This window comes from Notolepis coatsorum (genome assembly GCF_963971535.1).
Source record: "Notolepis coatsorum genome assembly, chromosome: 7".
NCBI classification, from domain to species: domain Eukaryota; kingdom Metazoa; phylum Chordata; class Actinopteri; order Aulopiformes; family Paralepididae; genus Notolepis; species Notolepis coatsorum.
In genome coordinates, this window is record NC_140171.1 from 133189227 (window position 1) to 133208369 (window position 19143).

General features: G+C 45.5%; 1 protein-coding gene across 1 annotated transcript in view; it reads right to left on the reverse strand.

The window, feature by feature from the left end:
• LOC311231773 (inactive rhomboid protein 2-like) overlaps positions 1-19143 on the reverse strand; it is a gene marked incomplete at both ends in the record, with an annotated part of 188154 nt that overhangs the window by 57447 nt on the left and 111564 nt on the right. Inside the window, 2 exons of the mRNA XM_084318401.1 lie at positions 2231-2306; positions 16788-16882. Of these exons, the coding sequence (XP_084174527.1) occupies positions 2231-2306; positions 16788-16882 (171 nt within the window). The remainder of the gene's footprint in view (positions 1-2230; positions 2307-16787; positions 16883-19143) is intronic.

Here is a 19143-nt window from a genome sequence, read left to right on the forward strand (position 1 = left end):
TGGAGATGTACGTTTTATTAATATAGGGTCACACAGCCGGGAATCGGAGCTGAACACTGGGAAAGACCATTTATTGGATAGTACCCCTTGGATTTAAAATTTAGAAGGTTGAACTCTGTTTTCTTTTCTCTTTGTCTGTATAAATTGTTATTCTGTATTATTATTGTTTTTGTTATTTTCTTGTGAAGTTCTATGTATTGTGATTGTGTTTAATGTGTTGTCTTGTTTCATGTGAATAATAATGAAAAAAGATTATCAAAAAAAAAAAGATGAAAAAACAGCGTGGCAGTGAACGAGTTAAGGAATTCCAGGCCTTGACTTTTTTCTTTAATTTATATATATATATCAAGCACATTAACCTGTTAAGCCCTAGTCCTATTTTCTGAAAATCCGCCTAAAAATACATACATAAGTAAATGGAAGATTGCTCCACTTCTACAAGGTCCATTTGCATGTTCCTGGTATCTAGGGATCTTCTTGAGATCATGTGAACAGAAAATCTATGCAAATAAATAAATAAAGATGATTAAACATAGTGTTTTGTAGATACAGTACTGAATTCTGCCATCCGGACACATGCAATTTGAAATATTATTATAGAATATAGAATACCAGGCCTATAAATGACCTTATTATAGCCAACATCTATGGATCGGGCCAAATCTCTTTCAAATGGCAGAGTTCAATTTGGATTTAGTATCTCCAGGCGTGCACTGAAGAACCGTGAATTAAATCTACTGTATGTACAGTTCCATTATAATAATGGATATATGAATTTGAATCCGTTTGCAACGCGGATTGTTGCTAAATGTTCACAGAAGGTAGACACATTAACTGTGTCTCCAATCTATGCCAATAACGTTCAGTTTTGTGGTAGAGAATCCCGAGAAATAAAAATAATTCATACACAAGTAATTCGCTTGCAGGAAGCTAGAATCGGCTGGGTAATGTCGTTTTTCAAAATGTCAACGCTCGTTGAGAGCTCTTGATGCCCTCTTCTCATATGACTACATTCGGTGACGTTTAGCTAATTCAAAATGGCGGATATTTGCTAAATTATAAACACATTCCATAAACTATAAAATCTCACTAATACCACTTTAACCTATTGGTAAACAAACGTATTGATGAAAATATACACTATGACTGCTTTTGTGACATGGTTAGGGTCTTCACTCTTGGATACATTTGAAAAGAAAACGCTACTAAATCTCTCCAGTCACACTACCAAACGGTTAACCCTTTCACTGCGACAATACACAGAAGGTTAACCCGACCGTCGGTTGTGTGATAGTAAAGGGTTAACCTTCTGTCGTGTGGCAGTGAAAGGGTTAAGCACTTCAAGGACTTTGTGAGAACCCTGGACACACACACTAGGGACATCAGGGTTGAGGAAGGGCAGGAGACCACACACATCATCCAGACAGTGGATCTAAAGAGAGACCATTCACTGGCTCAGTCAATAATAGTAATAATAAATAATATATTTGATTTGTAGGGCGCTTTATAATTGTGGAGCAAATCTCAAAGCGCTACAGTGTAAAAAAAAAACACGCTAGCATGAGAGTAAAAAAGAATATAAAATAAGCAAGGAGTAAGGAGTAAAAAGAACACTAAAAAAAGAGTAAAGAACATAAAATAAGAAGGGCTAAAACTAGTAAATGAACATAAAATGTGTGGAGCTAAAAACTGGATAAAAATCAACAAAAGGCTCTATTAAAAGATGAGTTTTGAGGCCCTTTTTAAAAGCTTTCAGGTGGTCAGGGAGAGCATTCCACAGACTGGGAGCGGATGAGCAGAATGCACGATCTCCCAGAATGCTTGATCTCCCAATTGATTGACACACACACACTAGGGATTATGATACGCTGTCATTTTCTAAGGGAGTTGATTCAAAGCTAATTTATTGCATACAAAATGGATGATTGCACCCTCTGCTGTACAAACCGTGTAATCGGTGACAGTGGGCTTGTAAAAGTGATAAGGCAAGTCATCTCATTTGGCAGAATAAAATCTATATCGCAATATGTTTTTCTGCCCCATATTATGGTCAGGTTTTTGTATCATGATATATTGAATTTCCATATATTTCCCCATCCCTAACGCACACACCTTCACTGGCTATGCAAAAGAACACACTTTACACACACCATCACTGGATATGCAAGGGAGCACACACACTCACAGACACATACTCACAGACACACACACTCACACACACTCAATCTACCTGTGAGCAGAGTGTGGCCTCCTCATGGAAGTAGCCATGCATGAAGGAGCAGTACTCTCTGGTAGTTATCTCACACCTACAGGGGGAACAAGGATACATTATAATGTTTAATGTATGTGCCATTACAAATATTGAAGCAATACATAAGTCAGATACCATGGTAGCCACTGCAGAAACCCCCCTCCAACATTATTGAATCGTCCGTTTTGCTTCTCCTTTAGTTCCCTAGAAGAACATGACACACGTCAGTCTGCCACATAGTCAGTGTCCAGTACAACCTGAAGGATATGGCTTTTTTTGTTGTTGTTTATAAAAAGATGAATTGTGACTAAATACCTATTTCCAGGGCTTTCCCTAAACTGGAGTTTAAAGGTGGCTATGGCCTGTGTGTTAAAACCTAAGACACAGGGCCTGTGGCTGTGAACGAAGTCAGAACAATAGATAAGCAGCAACGAGTCCCGTAGCAGAGCTGTTCAAGGGAAGAGAGAGAGAGAGAGAGAGAGAGAGAGAGAGAGAGAGAGAGAGCGTGAGAGTGAGTGAGAGAGAGAGAGAGAGAGAGAGAGAGAGAGAGAGAGAGAGAGAGAGAGAGAGAGAGAGAGAGAGAGAGACACGTTGCCTAGGTGATGAGACGGGTAGATAACAAATGACAGAAAGACAGTGGTAGCTTATTCGCTAATTAGGGCCAGTTGAGTTTGGATAGCGAGACCGACCACACCAGGCAGACACCAGGGCCCTCATTCATCAACGTGGACGTAGAATATGTTCTATTTCCACACGTAAGCACGGAATGTAGAACTAGTGTACGCACAGGGAAGTCGGGATTCATCACACGGTGCGTACGCAGGCTCTACGCTCCTCCGTAGAACTTTGTTCTACCGTCAATGCTCGTGCATGATTATCCATATATGGTCATGAAAGTGAGGAAACACCCCCCATGGGATGTGAAATAATGGACTGACCCGAGCGGTACTCTGAGAAACTCCACGGAGAATTCACTGCTGTCGAACCAAGAAGACACTATCGCGTATTATGATTTATGGGATAAATAAAAGGCAGACTTGTAAACGGTGATGTCAGATATCAACGGCTCCCTAAGACCATTGCTGCAATTCTGCCTGGACAGCTCAAAATACTAATAAAGACCGTTCGTTGACCACTGTTTGGCGTTGGTTGTGTGTCATTATAACCGTGCTGTAATATGAATGCCTTTATTAGTTGTGTTCGATTGGCTATATGATTTTTAGAGGCATCTATTTTGTTGTCGGCTAATAAAGACCGCGCTGGAATATGACTGCCTTTTCCCGTGTTGTTTGATTAATACCCACGGATTAAAGTTCTCCTCAATTCTATTCCAAATCGCGATGGATCTCCCATCAATTTTCTACCTGCTGCATATGATTTCTAGAGGCATACTACAATCTATTTTGATGTCAGTATTGGGTAGCCTATATAAACAATATAATACGAGAGCATATACAAGAACAATGAATCTCACTGCATGTATGATAGCCTGCCTTTCAATACATGAACTTGAATTCCATCATGTTTGTGTGCGGGTGTTACATCCCAATGTATATATTCCCCAGTGTGTGTCTCCATGTGTGTGTTCTCCATTTTGTTTCCTCCCTCCAGCCATTGTTCCCTTCACCATTGGTCCCTGCCAGGCCAATCCTTCCATTATTGCAACACAGCACGGATTGGTGGATGGCTTTCCAGACTCCAACACTCAATCCACACCACCCAATCATGGATCACCCCACACCTGTTAAAACATGGCTTCTCACTTCAGTCTTTCTCTCTCTCTGGCATGAGGCCTGTTGTGATTTTGGTAAACCTGTAACTTTGACAGTATTGCATTTCGTTTATTGGCCTTTGGTGCTTAGTAATAATTTCCTTGTGTGTGTATGGCCACAGAGAGAGCATTGTTAGTTATAGTTTGTTTTTGTATATATTCTGCTTTTGTTTCTGTATAATTAATGTGTTTTTCTCTCTTTCTCAGGAAGCACAGATGGGGTGAGCTGCCATTTCCTTTGGACATTGTTTTCTCCTGTTTTGGTTAGGTAAGAGTAGTTTAGGTAATGTAATCTCTTTTACCATAGATTAGATTGTGTTTATTTGGAGTATAGTGGTGTTTGTTTGTTGTTTTGGCCTGGGCTCACCCCTGAGCTACATGTGCTTCCTTTGCATCTATCCAATAAATATCATTGTTGTTTACAAACATGGTCCATCTTTTCTGTCAAGCAACTGTTATGTTACAGCCCTTTACCCTTAGACACACAGGGGTCGTAACAGCGGGACTCACAAGGCTGTTGTCACAATGGGTGGTACCGGTGTACAGTAATAATAACAGTCCACACAATATCACGATCCATGCCATAGCCTATGTTCCATTAGGACATGATCTGTGACGACAAATGTTCTAGAATGTTTGATTAAGATATCATACTCTGACAGCATGCCTATGAGCAACAAAAACGCGAACTTGAATCCCATCATATAGTCTGTCCACTATCTGCATGGTGTCATTGCAATGCGTTTTCTATTCTTTCTTGTACAGTAAAAAGGGGGAAGAACACTATATTCATATGACTTATTCTGCTTACAGCTTCGAAATTCCACTTGTTTCGTTTAACGTAAAGCCTTTTAAATATAATCAAAACGTTCCCGTGTTTCGGCGGTCTGTGCGCAAAATAATAACGAGTTGAGCTTTATGATTTATGATGAATTGAAAATGGGGGACCCTGATGTAAACAGGACGAAAGTTGGTCTGCATCCCCAATTAACAATTGTATGTACTGAGCTGTACTGTACTGTACCCATTCTGCAATCTGTTAATAAACTTTTCAATCAATCAATCAATCAATCAATCAAGCTACGCGGAGCGCAGTCAGTCAGTAGCCTACACCCCGTATATTCCGATAACGCTATATAAACCATGCTGCATTCATTCTGAGAGAAAGATCTATTATTCCAAATGCTATTTATAGGGTTTTGACCATAATTACACTACTGTTGCTATTTTACAATGAACTATAATGAACTACGGTTTGTACAGAACATGCCAGTGTTATTATGCACAGAAGCTCATTTCCTTGTTGTAATAATATATTCTACCACTGGGCGCTAGGTACGCCAGGTCTGAACTGTGCGTAGATGTAAGCACGAAGTCAAGTTCAAGTTGAAATTGATGAATCCCACTCTTTGCTTAGAAATGATCGTACGCACAGGGTAAGCACAGATCTGTGCGTAGAACACGTTGATGAATGAGGGCCCAGGCCTCCTCCTCCTGATGGGGAGGGGGAAGGGAAGCCACGAAGAGGCGAGCTAGCAAGCTAGGACGCAACAACCAAGATTTTATTAATTTAGTTTCTTAAACTTTTAAAGACTTTCAATTAGTTTCATTTTGTACGAGATGCTATGTGCATGCAAATAAACAACCTTTTCTGATAGAACCTGGACTTTCAACGTACGTCATTTCGGATGCAAACGGGGGATAGAGACAGTGTTTTAGCCAGTCAGTGCGTGGGAGGACAGAATTCCACTGAACGATAGGGGGTGGGTGGGGGACACTGTACACTGTACATTGGAATATTGACAAAGCCATACTTGGTCATTTACTGTACATTGGTGGGGGTTGGGTTAGGACATTTGCAGGGGCCAGTTTCGAATTGCAGTCTCCCGTAGGTGTTCTTTGAGTGTTTTTGAAAGTGGGTAGTGATTCACATTCCTTTACAGCTTTGGGTAGGGCGTTCCACATTGATGTGGCATAATTGCGAAACGTGTTTAGTCCCTTGTTTGAGCCGAATCTGGGTTTAACATGATTTGCGGAGCTCCCTCTGGTGTTGTGATCGTGGTATTCACTGACCTTTGGGAAGTATTTTGACATGTACATGGGTACCTTGGTCGTGTAGTGTATCTTGTAGACCAGGCCCATTGCAAGTTGCTGTACTATGTCGTCTACTCTAAGCCATCCTAGGTTGTCAAAGTGGGCAGGGGTGAGGTGGGTTCTAGGAGTAAGGTCAAGCAGTAGTCTGACCAGTTTGTTTTGAGATGTTTGTAATTTAGTTTTTAGTGCCTTTGAGGTGCTTTGGTACCATGAGGTGCAAGTATAGTCGTAGTACCCTTGAATGAGTGCTCCTGCCAGAGTCTTCAGGGTATTCTTGTTTACCAGAGAGGAGATCCGGTACAAGAATCGAGTTTGTTGGTTGACTTTTTTTATTACATTGGATGCCATTTTGTCACAGGAAAGATAACAATCAACGACAGGCTAATCAGACTAATCTAACAAACCGCAGTCTGACACTGTACAATCCTCTCCCCTGGAGCAGTTGGTGGTTAAGTGCTCCAGTGATCTCCTCATATTAAAAGGGGGACTTCACTGAAAAACCTTTTTATCCACATAATCTCACACATATCCCAAGGCTCTAAACTGTTTTGCACACATTCATTTAGTTGGACAGTTATTGAGTTATGAGTTTGAATATCTCCTCCCGTGATGTCATCAGAGGACTCTGAATCCTTGTGTTGTGTTAATTACAGCTCAATTAAATGTAGATGAAAAAATAACAATCCCTATTGCAATCCTTATCTCTATTCTTTGATCTATAATAATAATAATAATAATAATAATAATAATAATAATAATAATAATAATAATAATAATAATAATAATAATAATAATAATAATAATAATAATAATAATAATAATAATAATAATAATAATAATAGAAATAATAATTGTAACTGAGGGGTACAATTCCCTGACTGTATTGATAAGTATGGTATCATTAAACCACTACCGTCTTATGCACTTTAATTACTGGCCATACAGTACATGATATATATAATGATGAACACTTCCCACAATGAAATCGGTTCCACACAAAGTTGTAATTAAGTATTTATTGCAGCAAAAGGTACATAATATACTTCTCTATTTCACTTTGAATGCGCTTATAAGGCAAAGGAATGTGCGTAGGCAAATCAATAACGAATGTCCATTCTCTGGTTACGCAGGAGGTAATTATACAACCTGAATCTTAGGGAATTATATCTATGGTACACTAGTAATATATAGCGGGAGATACTGGAAGGGTCCCCCCGGTTGTAAGCCAGCAAGGGTAGAGGATCTGTCGGTAATAGAGTCTGGGTCAACGATGATAAGGAGACTCCGAGTACGGGAGACGGTGCAATAAGATCTTGATCCACAGACGAATACAGCTGTTCTCCGTAGCCTGTAGCTCCACAGGGAAGAAAGCTAGCCTGCCTCAGGCTTCTGAGGGGCAGACTCGACGTGGCTCCTCACAGGGTAAATCCCACACACTGGTGGGCGTCGGCGATTCTCCGCTCCATTAATTACAGGACCAAAAGCAAATATAATCCAGCCGAAAAGGGCTATGCAGTCGTCGGTGTAATCCAGTGTACATGTCCACACGGTCCTCGTCTAGGGCTCCTCGGGTGAAAGCGCCATGAAAGCAGCCCAGCCTGGATAAGCACTCTAGCTGATACGAGGAAAACGTTGGTGATGCTGGTCACTGTAGAACTTTAGCCGCACGATACACTATACACAAATAGACTATTACTGACTTAATAGAATATGTCGCACTCGACGGTATAGCGCCAAACTCTGACACTTCAGTTATTAATTCGCACGCGGTCTCAATGCTCTATTTGGGGCCAAACAGGCCATACTTCACCGCACGTCGTATCGTGGGTGAGGCTTCAACTTATTGGGTAACATACTTCTGTATTCACCTGCGCCGTATTTATACGCTTAGATGAATAAACTAGTACCAGCTTTATTCCTGTCTCATATCCTTGCGCAATACCATTCATGTCCAGGCATGTCCCCGGCGGTGACTTTGAACCTGACTTTGGAGGCATGGCCTTGGCGCCTGTGGACCGCTGTCCAATAGGAGAATGAAATATTATGGTCTGTACTAGGCTAAAGGGATATTCCGTGTATATGTACAAGGAATATACAGGGGATATCAAACGATATACAAATATTATGCAATATATATCAATCAATAAATATATATATTCGGTTTAATCTGATCCTTTGTAACAGCCGCCTCCTAATTAGTCCCACCTAATTAGCTAAGCAGAGACAGATTAACCGCACTGTCCACTACTCAATGTCTGTTGTGAGGGGTAGGGCAGTTCACAAAGTCATGGGGTCATGGTCGTCATCAATAGTCTCGGGGAGCCTTGGCAACTCTATTAGCCTCGCCACGGGTCGGGTGTAGATCCGCCCTTGGACGAGCACTTCGGCTGCTCGGACCTTTCCGTCGGCACCGGTGATCACTTTGCTTACGCGGCCAGCCGGCCACATAGCTCGGGGTAGTGACTGGTCGATAATCATGACGACTGTTCCTTCTGTCAAATTGTCTCTCTCTTTCACCCATTTCTGGCGGGTCTGTAGAGACGGTAGATAGTGGGGTAGGAAGCTGTTCCAAAACTTGTCAGCCAATACTTGACTGTACCTCCACATTCTTCGGCCGTTCGCTTCTTCAGGCCTGTACATTGTCTGTGGTAGCGCGGGGTCCAGCCGCACCATCAAGAGTGTGTTGGGGGTGACTGGGTCGACATCTGCTACATCACTTGAGACGTAACCGAGGGGCTTTGAGTTCAATACTCCCTCGATCTCCGTGAGGACTGTCATTAGGACTTCTTCCGCCACGGTCTGGGCCCCAAGCACGGCGTACAGGGCTGTCTTTATTGAACGTACTTCTCGTTCCCAAGTTCCACCGAAGTGAGGTGCATTCGGGGGATTAAACTGGAAGTCAATCTGGGATGGAGCGAGGTGGGTCTTAAGTTCTGGGCCCATAGCTTGGAAGCTCTCTCTCAGCTCTCTTTCTCCGCCTTTGAAGTTTGTCCCGTGATCAGACAACAATGTAGACGGTTTTCCTTTCCGTGATGTGAATCTTCGGAAGGCCATAAGGAATGAGTCTGTGCTCATGGTTGAAAGGAGTTCGATATGTATCGCTCTGGTGGTCATGCATTTGAATACAATACCCCACCGCTTCTCGGTTCCTCTTCCTTTCTTTATATACAACGGGCCAAAACAGTCCATGCCTGTGGAGTGGAATGGCTTGTCGCCGAGTCGGAGGCGACAGGGAGGTAGGTCAGCCATCCGGGGTATGCTGGGCTGCGCGCGCCACTTTCGGCAGTCTAGACAGGTTCGCTGGAAGCGTCGCACTGCTTCTCTTCCTTGAAGTATCCAATAGCGACGTCTGATCTCCGCGAAGACTCTCTCTGCTCCTGCGTGGTGTACATCCTCGTCGTATTTCTTTATGATTAGCTCTGTGACCTTGTGTCGGCTGTTCAAGACTATCGGGTACTTAACGTCATCCGGTAGATCGGGGGCTCTCCGCAGACGACCACCCACTCTGATGAGATTATGGGCGTCACTCTCGGGTGCCAGGTGGAGCAGTCTGCTGTCTGATGGGACGGGCTTTCCTCCCTGTAGACAGTCTAGCTCGTCGGGGAACGAGTCTCTCTGGGCTCGTTGTAGTAGAAGAAGTTCTGCTTCTTCGTAGTCAGCTGCTGAAATGTCGGCAGTGGGCTGAATCTCTGGGTGGTGCCGCAGAAATGTCTTTAGCTGCGCACTCTGTAGGGTAATGCAATCATCTATGTTGGGGTCTGTGGAGGCGACTGTGCTCAGTCCACAGAACATAGGTTTCTTGTTCTCAGCCTCCTCTTTACTTGCTTCCCGTGGGGTGGGCGTAGGCCACTCTTCTTCCGGGAGCTTGAGGAACTCTGGTCCGTCACTGTAGATGTTGCGACGGGTGAGGTCATCTAGGGACATTCCCCGGGTGATGACGTCAGCTGGGTTGTGTTTGGTGTCCACATACCGCCAGCTCGCTGCTTCTGTTAACTCTTGAATCTCGGTGACTCTGACTCCCACGAAGACTTTGTATCTGCATGAATCGGACTTGATCCATGTGAGTACTGTCGTGGAATCTGACTACAAGGTTGTTCTGTGCACCGGAATGGTGAGTTCACGTTGGATTAACGTGGCTAGATGCGCTCCTGCTAGGGCTGCGCAGAGCTCTAGACGCGGGATAGATTGTTGCTTTCGTGGGGCTATTCTTGAGCGAGCCAGGATGAAAGTAGTGTGTATCTCTCCTCCCTTCTCTTGGGCACGCAAGTAGGCCACCGATCCATAGGCTACTTCGGAGGCGTCACTGAAGACGTGTAGATCCATCTTGCATGTCTCTGGCCTCACTGTGGGTGGGAAGTAGCTGCGGCGTATATTGACGCCTGGGAGTGAGCGGAGCTCCGTCTCCCACTCTCTCCATGTGGAGGCAAGGTGTGCGGGTATTGGGTCGTCCCAGCCCTGGTCCTTGTCCCATAGTGCTCGTACAATCATCTTTGCCCTGGTGGTGTAAGGTAGAATACATCCCAACGGGTCATATTGTCTGGCGAGTGTTCTGTACACACTCCGTCTGGTGGTCGGTATTGCCGTCGACCTTCCCTGCTCCGTGGTCAGGGGTTTGTGTCTATAGTGGAGCGAGTCTGTTTTGAAGCGCCAGACTAGTCCTAGTGTCATTTCTTGGGCTTCTCCTGGGATTGTCGCCATCCAGGTCTCGCTGCTGGCAGCCTTGTCCGCGGGGGAGAGGCTGCACAATACGTGCGGGTCGCTGCTGGCCCACTGCCTGAGATCAAAGCCGCCTTTGATCAGGGAGGCGCGGAGCAGCGCACGGCGTCGCCAGTCAATCTTCTTTACGTGTCCCGCTGTGATTAGCTTCTCAATCTCAGCGCGGTACACACTCTCTTGAGCGGGGTCTTTGGCTAGGCGCCGCTCTGTGTTCAATAGATACCGCTCCGTAGCGTCTTTCTTTGCGTGAAAGGTGGGCATTCCCTTTCGCCTCAGGAGTGGAGTTGCGTATCTCATCACTCCGCCGACTGTGACTCTCTTTGTCCCTTGCTCGAGGAGGTTTATGGCGTAAATGTCTTCTTTAGAACGAATGTCTTTCTTTTCGTTCTTAAAGGGCATTGTCTCTAATGTCCATAGCCTCTCGACATGCTGCAGGAGAGTGGTGTCTTCTTCTGTCACTCTGGAGTGGAGGCAGCTAGTGGCTGCTGTTCGGTTGAGAGATTTAGCGAGGGGGCCTTGTAGTGTCCATCCTAGGCGGGTCTCGACTGCTGCAGGACAGCCTCGGGGTCCTGTATGGACCCGGTCTATCGGGACTATGAGGTCTGCATGGTCGGAGCCTATCAGCAGGGTCGGGGTGGCGCCGTCTATGAGCGGGATAGGTAGTTGACGCAGGTGCACATATTTATCCATCAGCTTGGCGATGGGGTAGGTGTACTGTGATAGTCCTATTTCTTGGCTGGTGAAAGCATTTGTAATCCTATACCGTCGCTCTGGCTGCCCGCTTGCTGCGATAGTGAAGGAGACATTCTCGCCTTTTATCGTCTTTAAATCTCTTCTTATTGTCCGAATCGTCATTTGGTTCTCGCTCCCCCGCAGTCCCAGCTGGGCCGCAGCGGACGCGAGCAGAAGGGTCTTCTCTGACCCTTCATCAAGGACGGCGTAAGTGTCCATGACTTTATCTTGGTAGCTCAATGTCACACGGACTACCTTTAGGAGCACTTGGGCGCCGCTGCTGCTGGCGGGGTCAATGTACATGACACTTGCCTTGGTGCTGCTCGATGGTGCAGGTGCAGGCTTTCTTCTGTTACTGTCGTGTAGGACATCTAGGTGGGCTCCGTCACACCGACTGCACCTCTTCTTTAGGCGGCACTCGGCTGCCATGTGACTGCGCGCACATCGGTAACAGCGCCTGTTGGACTTTATCCATTGACTCACTTCTTCTGCATTCATCTTGGTGAACAGGTCACATTGTGACAGCCAGTGTTCCTTCTCGCAGTACGGGCACACCATCTTCCACTTCTCTTTTCTCGAGGGGGTACTGTGGTTCTTACTGCTCGGTACTGATTCTGATTGGTGCATGACAGTCACCGATCTTCTTCCATCGTTTATTCTCCTGGGTCCCTCTCTGGAGCTTGGTGTGCTCCGCACGAACGTATCCAGTCGTAAGCTGCTGACTTCTCTCGCCAGGAAGTCGGCTAGATCGAGGAGGGATGGTTCGGGACCGTTAGGATCACGGTGGTCTCTCTGCCGCCTGAAGCGCTCTTGTCTGGCGGGTGGCAGCTTCTCTAAAATCCTCTCGACGTTAGAGTTGGCGTATAGCTCGTGCATACCCTTTTCTCGTTGCGCTCCCAGCATCCCTACCAGGGACTGCACTTTTATAGACAGGTCGTCTAATGAGCGATTGTCTGTTGCTGGGGGTAGGCGGTCAATATGCCTTATCTCTTGGATTACGTAATCCCATATACGTCCATATCTCTGGTCCAGCGCTGCTAGAGCCGCGGTGTATGGGGTCGTAGAGGTGGCATAGGCTAGCGCTATATTGTGCGCTCGAGGTACTTTCAGGTGCTTCAGTAATATTGCATACTTGTGGCGTTCATCAGCGACATCCACCATCATTGTCTCTAAGCACATCCGGAGCTCCGTGTACTGTGCTCGATTCTCATAGGTGAAGTCTGGAAACGTCGGTGTGGCAATGTATGACGCCGTGGATGGCTGATACATCGGCGAGCGTTGGGGGAGAGGCCTCCTAGGCGAGTCTCCTCTTGCGCCTCTCTGTGGGCTGGTACCGGCAGGGTACCATGGCCCGCTGGTCCAGGTGCTATTCCTCGGGGCTGGTCGTGCGTCATGCTCACCCGTGAATAGAGTCGGGGGTCTGTAGCGCAGCGCCGCGGGGGTATAGCCTGGGCTGTACTGGACCTCCTGGTCCGGTGGAGTACTGTGCTGTCGTCGGGCTTGGTTCTCCTCCTCTCCCTCTTCTTCTTCTATCAGGTCCTCTAGATCCTGTAGTCGTTTATTTAGCTTCTCCGCAGTGTATGCCGCTCCTTCCTTGTAGCTGGGTCTCGCTTGGACCGGTCGGGGAAGGGGGTCTGCGGGGGGTATAGGCTTGGTCTGTTGGTCAAGTTCAGGGTCGCTTGCTCGGTTAGGGGATGCTGCCCTTGACTGTTGTCTCGACGAGTTCCTTGAACCCCTGGCGGAGGGAGAGGGTGTTGCCTTGGTGATCAGCTGCTCCATTAGCTGCGCTTGTAGTCTGTCGCGCTCGGCTTCGCGCTTGATGAAAGCGATGTCGCGCTCTGTTTCGCGCTGGATGAGAGCGAGGTCGCGCTCTGTTTCTCTTTGGGCACCGGCAGCGGCACGCTGGGTGTCTGCTCGGTCTCTTGCCATATTCTCTTCCGTCTGAAGGCGTCTCATCTCCAGGCGTATGCGCTCTTCTTCGCTCCGTTGCTGTGTCTGGAGTCGATCGCGTTCACCCTGAAGTCGATCGCGTTCACCCTGGAGTCGATCGCGTTCGGTAGAGGCTGTCAGGCTGACGAGGAACGCTTGTGATAGCATCCTCTCCGCTTCGCTGGGGGAAGACGGTTGTAGAGGTGAGCCGCTCCTGGCGGTACTCGTTGGGGAGTCCCGGAGCTCTATTTCCTCGGCGCTCTCCTCCTCTTCTTCCGTGCAGAGTTCTCTCTCTGTAGGGTTGTCTTCCTCCCGGGGCTGGTCGGGGACTACTTCTTCGGTATTGGCGGGGGGTAAAGGCATGTCAGCTCCCTCCTGGTCCCCACCGTGAGCTTGGTCAGTTACATTAGAACCCACTAGGGCCTCTGTGGTCGGGGTAACCTGGTCGTTAAAGTCAGACATAATTTTACTTTCTACTTTTACCGCGTTTACCGTTTGTAGAAGGCTAGGTAGTTGACTGACAGCGTAATCCTCTAAGTACGGAGGTGGCTGTCGTCTGCGCCGCGGGCGTTCTACGTTAGGAGGACCGTTTCGTGGAGTGTTCATCATAGGCCATTTCAATATTAATAACACTATATTAATATTACACTAGTTACCATCCGGCTCGAAGGACCAATTGTAACTGAGGGGTACAATTCCCTGACTGTATTGATAAGTATGGTATCATTAAACCACTACCGATTATGTACTTTAACTACTGGCCACACAGTACATGATATAGATATGATGAACACTTTCCCACCATGAAACCAAGTCCACACAAATGTATAAATCGAATATTTTATATAGCAAAGGGTATATACAACGTTCACTTAATGACATTTATGATTTGAATGCACTTGTAAGGCAAATGAGTATTCGTAGGCAAATCAACATTGAATGTCCAATCTCTGGTTGCGCAGGAAGCAAGTATACAACCTGGTTCTTTAGGGAACTATAGCGATGGTACTTAAATGATTATAGCTGGATATACTAAAGGGGGGTCCCGCTGGTTGTAAGTCAGTAGGGGGGGGGTTAGGAGAGCCGCTGGCGATATCCCATCTGGCCAACAATTTCTTGGGAGAATTCAGAGTGCTGAACACGGTGCCCACAGAACCTTGGTCCACAGATGAACACAGCTGGGCCCTCTTGTAGACGGTAGCTGCCGGTCCACAACGAAGAGACGTGAGGCGACCTCACTCGGGGTAGAGCGCCGTCTCACCTGGACTCCTCTCGGGGGGTAGTTCCAACACTCACTAGTGTTGGCTGTTATCCATGGCATAATCAAAGCACCCAAAGCAAGTAGATAATCCAAGCCGTGTAGGGCTCGCCGTCGTCCGGGTAAGGTAATCCAATGTGCAGGTCCACTCGTCCTGGCCCAGAACTCCTCGGATGAAAGCACCACACGTGGTCTGCCCAGCCTGGTTAAGACTCTAGATAACGCGAGGAAACGATGGGGGTACTGCTCACTTTATAACTCTAACCGAACGATGCACCATACATAATAGACTATTATTAACTTAATAGAAATACGTCCCACTCGACGGTATAGTGCCAAACTATGACAATTCAACTATTAATCCACACGATGTCTCAATGCCATTCTGAGGCCAAGTTGACCATACTGCACCACACGTGTATCGTGGGTGAGGCTTAACGTCTTGCCACTAGGTTGGAGGGTAAAGAACTAATGGACTAAAAGAAAGTTCTACTTTACTTGCGCCATATATATATGCGCTGTGAACAAATAGTACCATTCGTATTTCGCCAGACGTATTCCTACGCGGAACCGGGCTAGTAACGACATGTTCGTCGGCACGATTGAACTTGAACCAAGGGGCTTGGCTGCTGGCGCCAGGTTCTTGTCCAATGAGAGAATGAAACTATTATGGGCTGTTAGTAGACTAAAGGGATATTCAGTGTATATGTACAAGGAATATACAAGGGATATCAAACGATATACAAATACTATTAAATATATATCCATAAATAAATATATATATTCGGTTTAATCTGATCCTTCACAACATATGGTACACTAGTAATATATAGCGGGAGATACTGGAAGGGTCCCCCCGGTTGTAAGCCAGCAAGGGTAGAGGATCTGTCGGTAATAGAGTCTGGGTCAACGATGATAAGGAGACTCCGAGTACGGGAGACGGTGCAATAAGATCTTGATCCACAGACGAATACAGCTGTTCTCCGTAGCCTGTAGCTCCACAGGGAAGAAAGCTAGCCTGCCTCAGGCTTCTGAGGGGCAGACTCGACGTGGCTCCTCACAGGGTAAATCCCACACACTGGTGGGCGTCGGTGATTTTCCGCTCCATTAATTACAGGACCAAAAGCAAATATAATCCAGCCGAAAAGGGCTATGCAGTCGTCGGGTAGATAATCCAGTGTACATGTCCACACGGTCCTCGTCTAGGGCTCCTCGGGTGAAAGCGCCATGAAAGCAGCCCAGCCTGGATAAGCACTCTAGCTGATACGAGGAAAACGTTGGTGATGCTGGTCACTGTAGAACTTTAGCCGCACGATACACTATACACAAATAGACTATTACTGACTTAATAGAATATGTCGCACTCGACGGTATAGCGCCAAACTCTGACACTTCAGTTATTAATTCGCACGCGGTCTCAATGCTCTATTTGGGGCCAAACAGGCCATACTTCACCGCACGTCGTATCGTGGGTGAGGCTTCAACTTATTGGGTAACATACTTCTGTATTCACCTGCGCCGTATTTATACGCTTAGATGAATAAACTAGTACCAGCTTTATTCTTGTCTCATATCCTTGCGCAATACCATTCATGTCCAGGCATGTCCCCGGCGGTGACTTTGAACCTGACTTTGGAGGCATGGCCTTGGCGCCTGTGGACCGCTGTCCAATAGGAGAATGAAATATTATGGTCTGTACTAGGCTAAAGGGATATTCCGTGTATATGTACAAGGAATATACAGGGGATATCAAACGATATACAAATATTATGCAATATATATCAATCAATAAATATATATATTCGGTTTAATCTGATCCTTTGTAACAATAATAATAATAATAATAATCATCGGAAAGGCCCAATCTACATCATATGTGTGAGATTATGTGCAAAATAAAAGTGACGTTTCCTGAGAGGACGGTCCTGTTTTGAAGTGACTCGAGGGACGGTCCTGTTTTGAAGTGACTCGAGGGACGGTCCTGTTTTGAAGTGACTCGAGGGACGCAGTAGGGACGATGACGCAGTAGCACTGACCTGCCCTTGGTCCCGATGCAGCACGGGCGACCCTTGATGTTACAGTCCATGTGTCTGTAGCCCGTCTGGTTCCACTCACGGGGCTGCGTGCACACCTGGAGGGAGGGAGGGAGGGAGGGAGGGAGGGAGGGAGGGAGGGAGGGAGGGAGGGAGGGAGGGAGGGAGGGAGGGAGGGAGGGAGGGAGGGAGGGAGGGAGGGAGGGAGGGAGGGAGACGGAGGATGAGTGAGGAGAACACTTCATCTCTTTACCGTTCTGCCTCGTTCTGCCTCCTCCTACGATTCAATAAGGATGTTGAGCTTTGGGGAGAGATAATAATAATAATAATAATAATAATAATAATAATAATAATAATAATAATAATAATAATAATAATAATAATAATAATAATAATAATAATAATAATAATAATAATAATAATAATAATAATAATAATACTAATACTAATAATAATAATAATAATAATAATAATAATAATAATAATACACTTTATTTGTATAGCACCTTTCATACAGAAACTGCAGCTCAAAGTGCTTCACAACAGAAAAAAGACAGGCATAAAATGAGCACATAAAGTGCAGACATATAATAATAAAAAACAATAGACAGAGTAAAATAATACAGTGCAATAGAATAGTAGAATAGAATAGATAGTAAAATTATGCAATAGAATCGACAGAGTAAAATAGTGCTACAGTACAATCAACAGCGGAGTGTATTAGAAGGTGAAGAGGTACGTTTTTAGCTTATTTTTGAAAATATTAAGAGATCTAGCTTCCCTAATGTCCATAGGTAGTGTGTTCCATAACTTTGGTGCATAGTTCGCAAAGGCTGCATCCCCGATTTTCCTTAGACTGTGGCTTGGAACCTTCAATAGACCAGTAGTAGATGATCGCAATGTTCTAGGAGGCACATAGTTGACTAGAGAATTTGCAATGTAGCTTGGTCCTGTTCCATTTAGTGCTTTGTATATAAGGAGGAGGACCTTGAAATCAATTCTAAATGTTACTGGAAGCCAGTGTAGCCAGGTTAGCTAATACTGGACTGATGTGGTATCTCCCCTCTTGGTTCTAGCCTAGTTAGTAGCCTAGCTGCAGAGTTTTGAATGAGTCGTTCTGTGTTTCTTTTTGGGAGGCCAGTGAGGAGTGCATTACAGTAGTCAAGTCGGCTTGAGATAAAGGCATGGATCCGTTTTTCAGCATCTTTTTGCTTTATAAACAGCCATACCTTAGCTATGTTTCTAAGGTGGAAAAATTATGTTTTTGTCACCTTGTTGATGTGTGATTTAAAGCTTAGGTCTGAGTCTATTATAACACCAAGACTTGTAACTTCGGGTTTGATCCAAGTTCAAGTTCAAGTTTCAAGTTTCTTTAATAGTTGTCATACAGAAGTACAGAATACTTTTATACAAAATGCTTCTTACTGTTACGCTCCAGAGACTGTGCTAGACAAGATAAGTATGAAATAACATAGTATAGCATGTAAATTAGAAGTAAAAAATTAGGTCACAGTGTTCAGTATAGACATATGTACAATGTTCGATGCAGAATAGACGTAACTGAGTTACCATATAATATACAATATACTATGCAGTGTACTAATATACAATACTATATAGTGCAGAGCAAAAATGGGATGAGGTACAATTTAGGTACAATTTACAGTAAGGTGTACGAGTTGTAGTGCAAATCCTTTATCAATAAATATAAATATAAAGTGTGTTTAGGTGTTCTAAAGTGTGGAGAGTGGGTGCTGCAGTGTGTTTGTTTGTTTAACGTGAGTGTGTGCGTGTGGATGTGTGTGCTGTGTGCATTTGATGGTTGTTGTATAGTGTTTATTGTTCGTTGAGCAGCCTGATGGCCTGGGGATAGAAGCTTCTTCTGAGTCTTTCTGTGCTCGCCTTGAGACTCCGGTATCGCTTGCCTGACCGCAGCAGTTCAAAGAGGCAGTTGTTCGGGTGGCTGGAGTCCTTGATGATTCTCTTAGCCTTACCCCTGCACCGCTTGTTGTAAATGTTCTGGAGGGTGGGGAGCCCCCCTCCAATTGTGCGTTCGGCTGAACGTGTCACTCTTTGTAGTCTGCTTCGGTCTTGTGCAGTGCTATTCCCAAACCAGGAGGTGATGTTGCCAGTCAGTATGCTCTCTATTGTACATGAGTAGAAGTTCTTAAGGATCTTCTCACTGACTTGGAACTTCCTTAGGCGCCTGAGGAAGTAGAGGCGTTGTCGTGCCTTCTTCACAACACTGTCAATGTGTGTGGTCCATGTCAAGTCCTCGGATATGTGGGCTGGGCTCCGAGGTACTTAAAGCTGTTCACTCTCTCAACCGGTGCCTCGTCGATGCTGAGGGGGCTGTAGT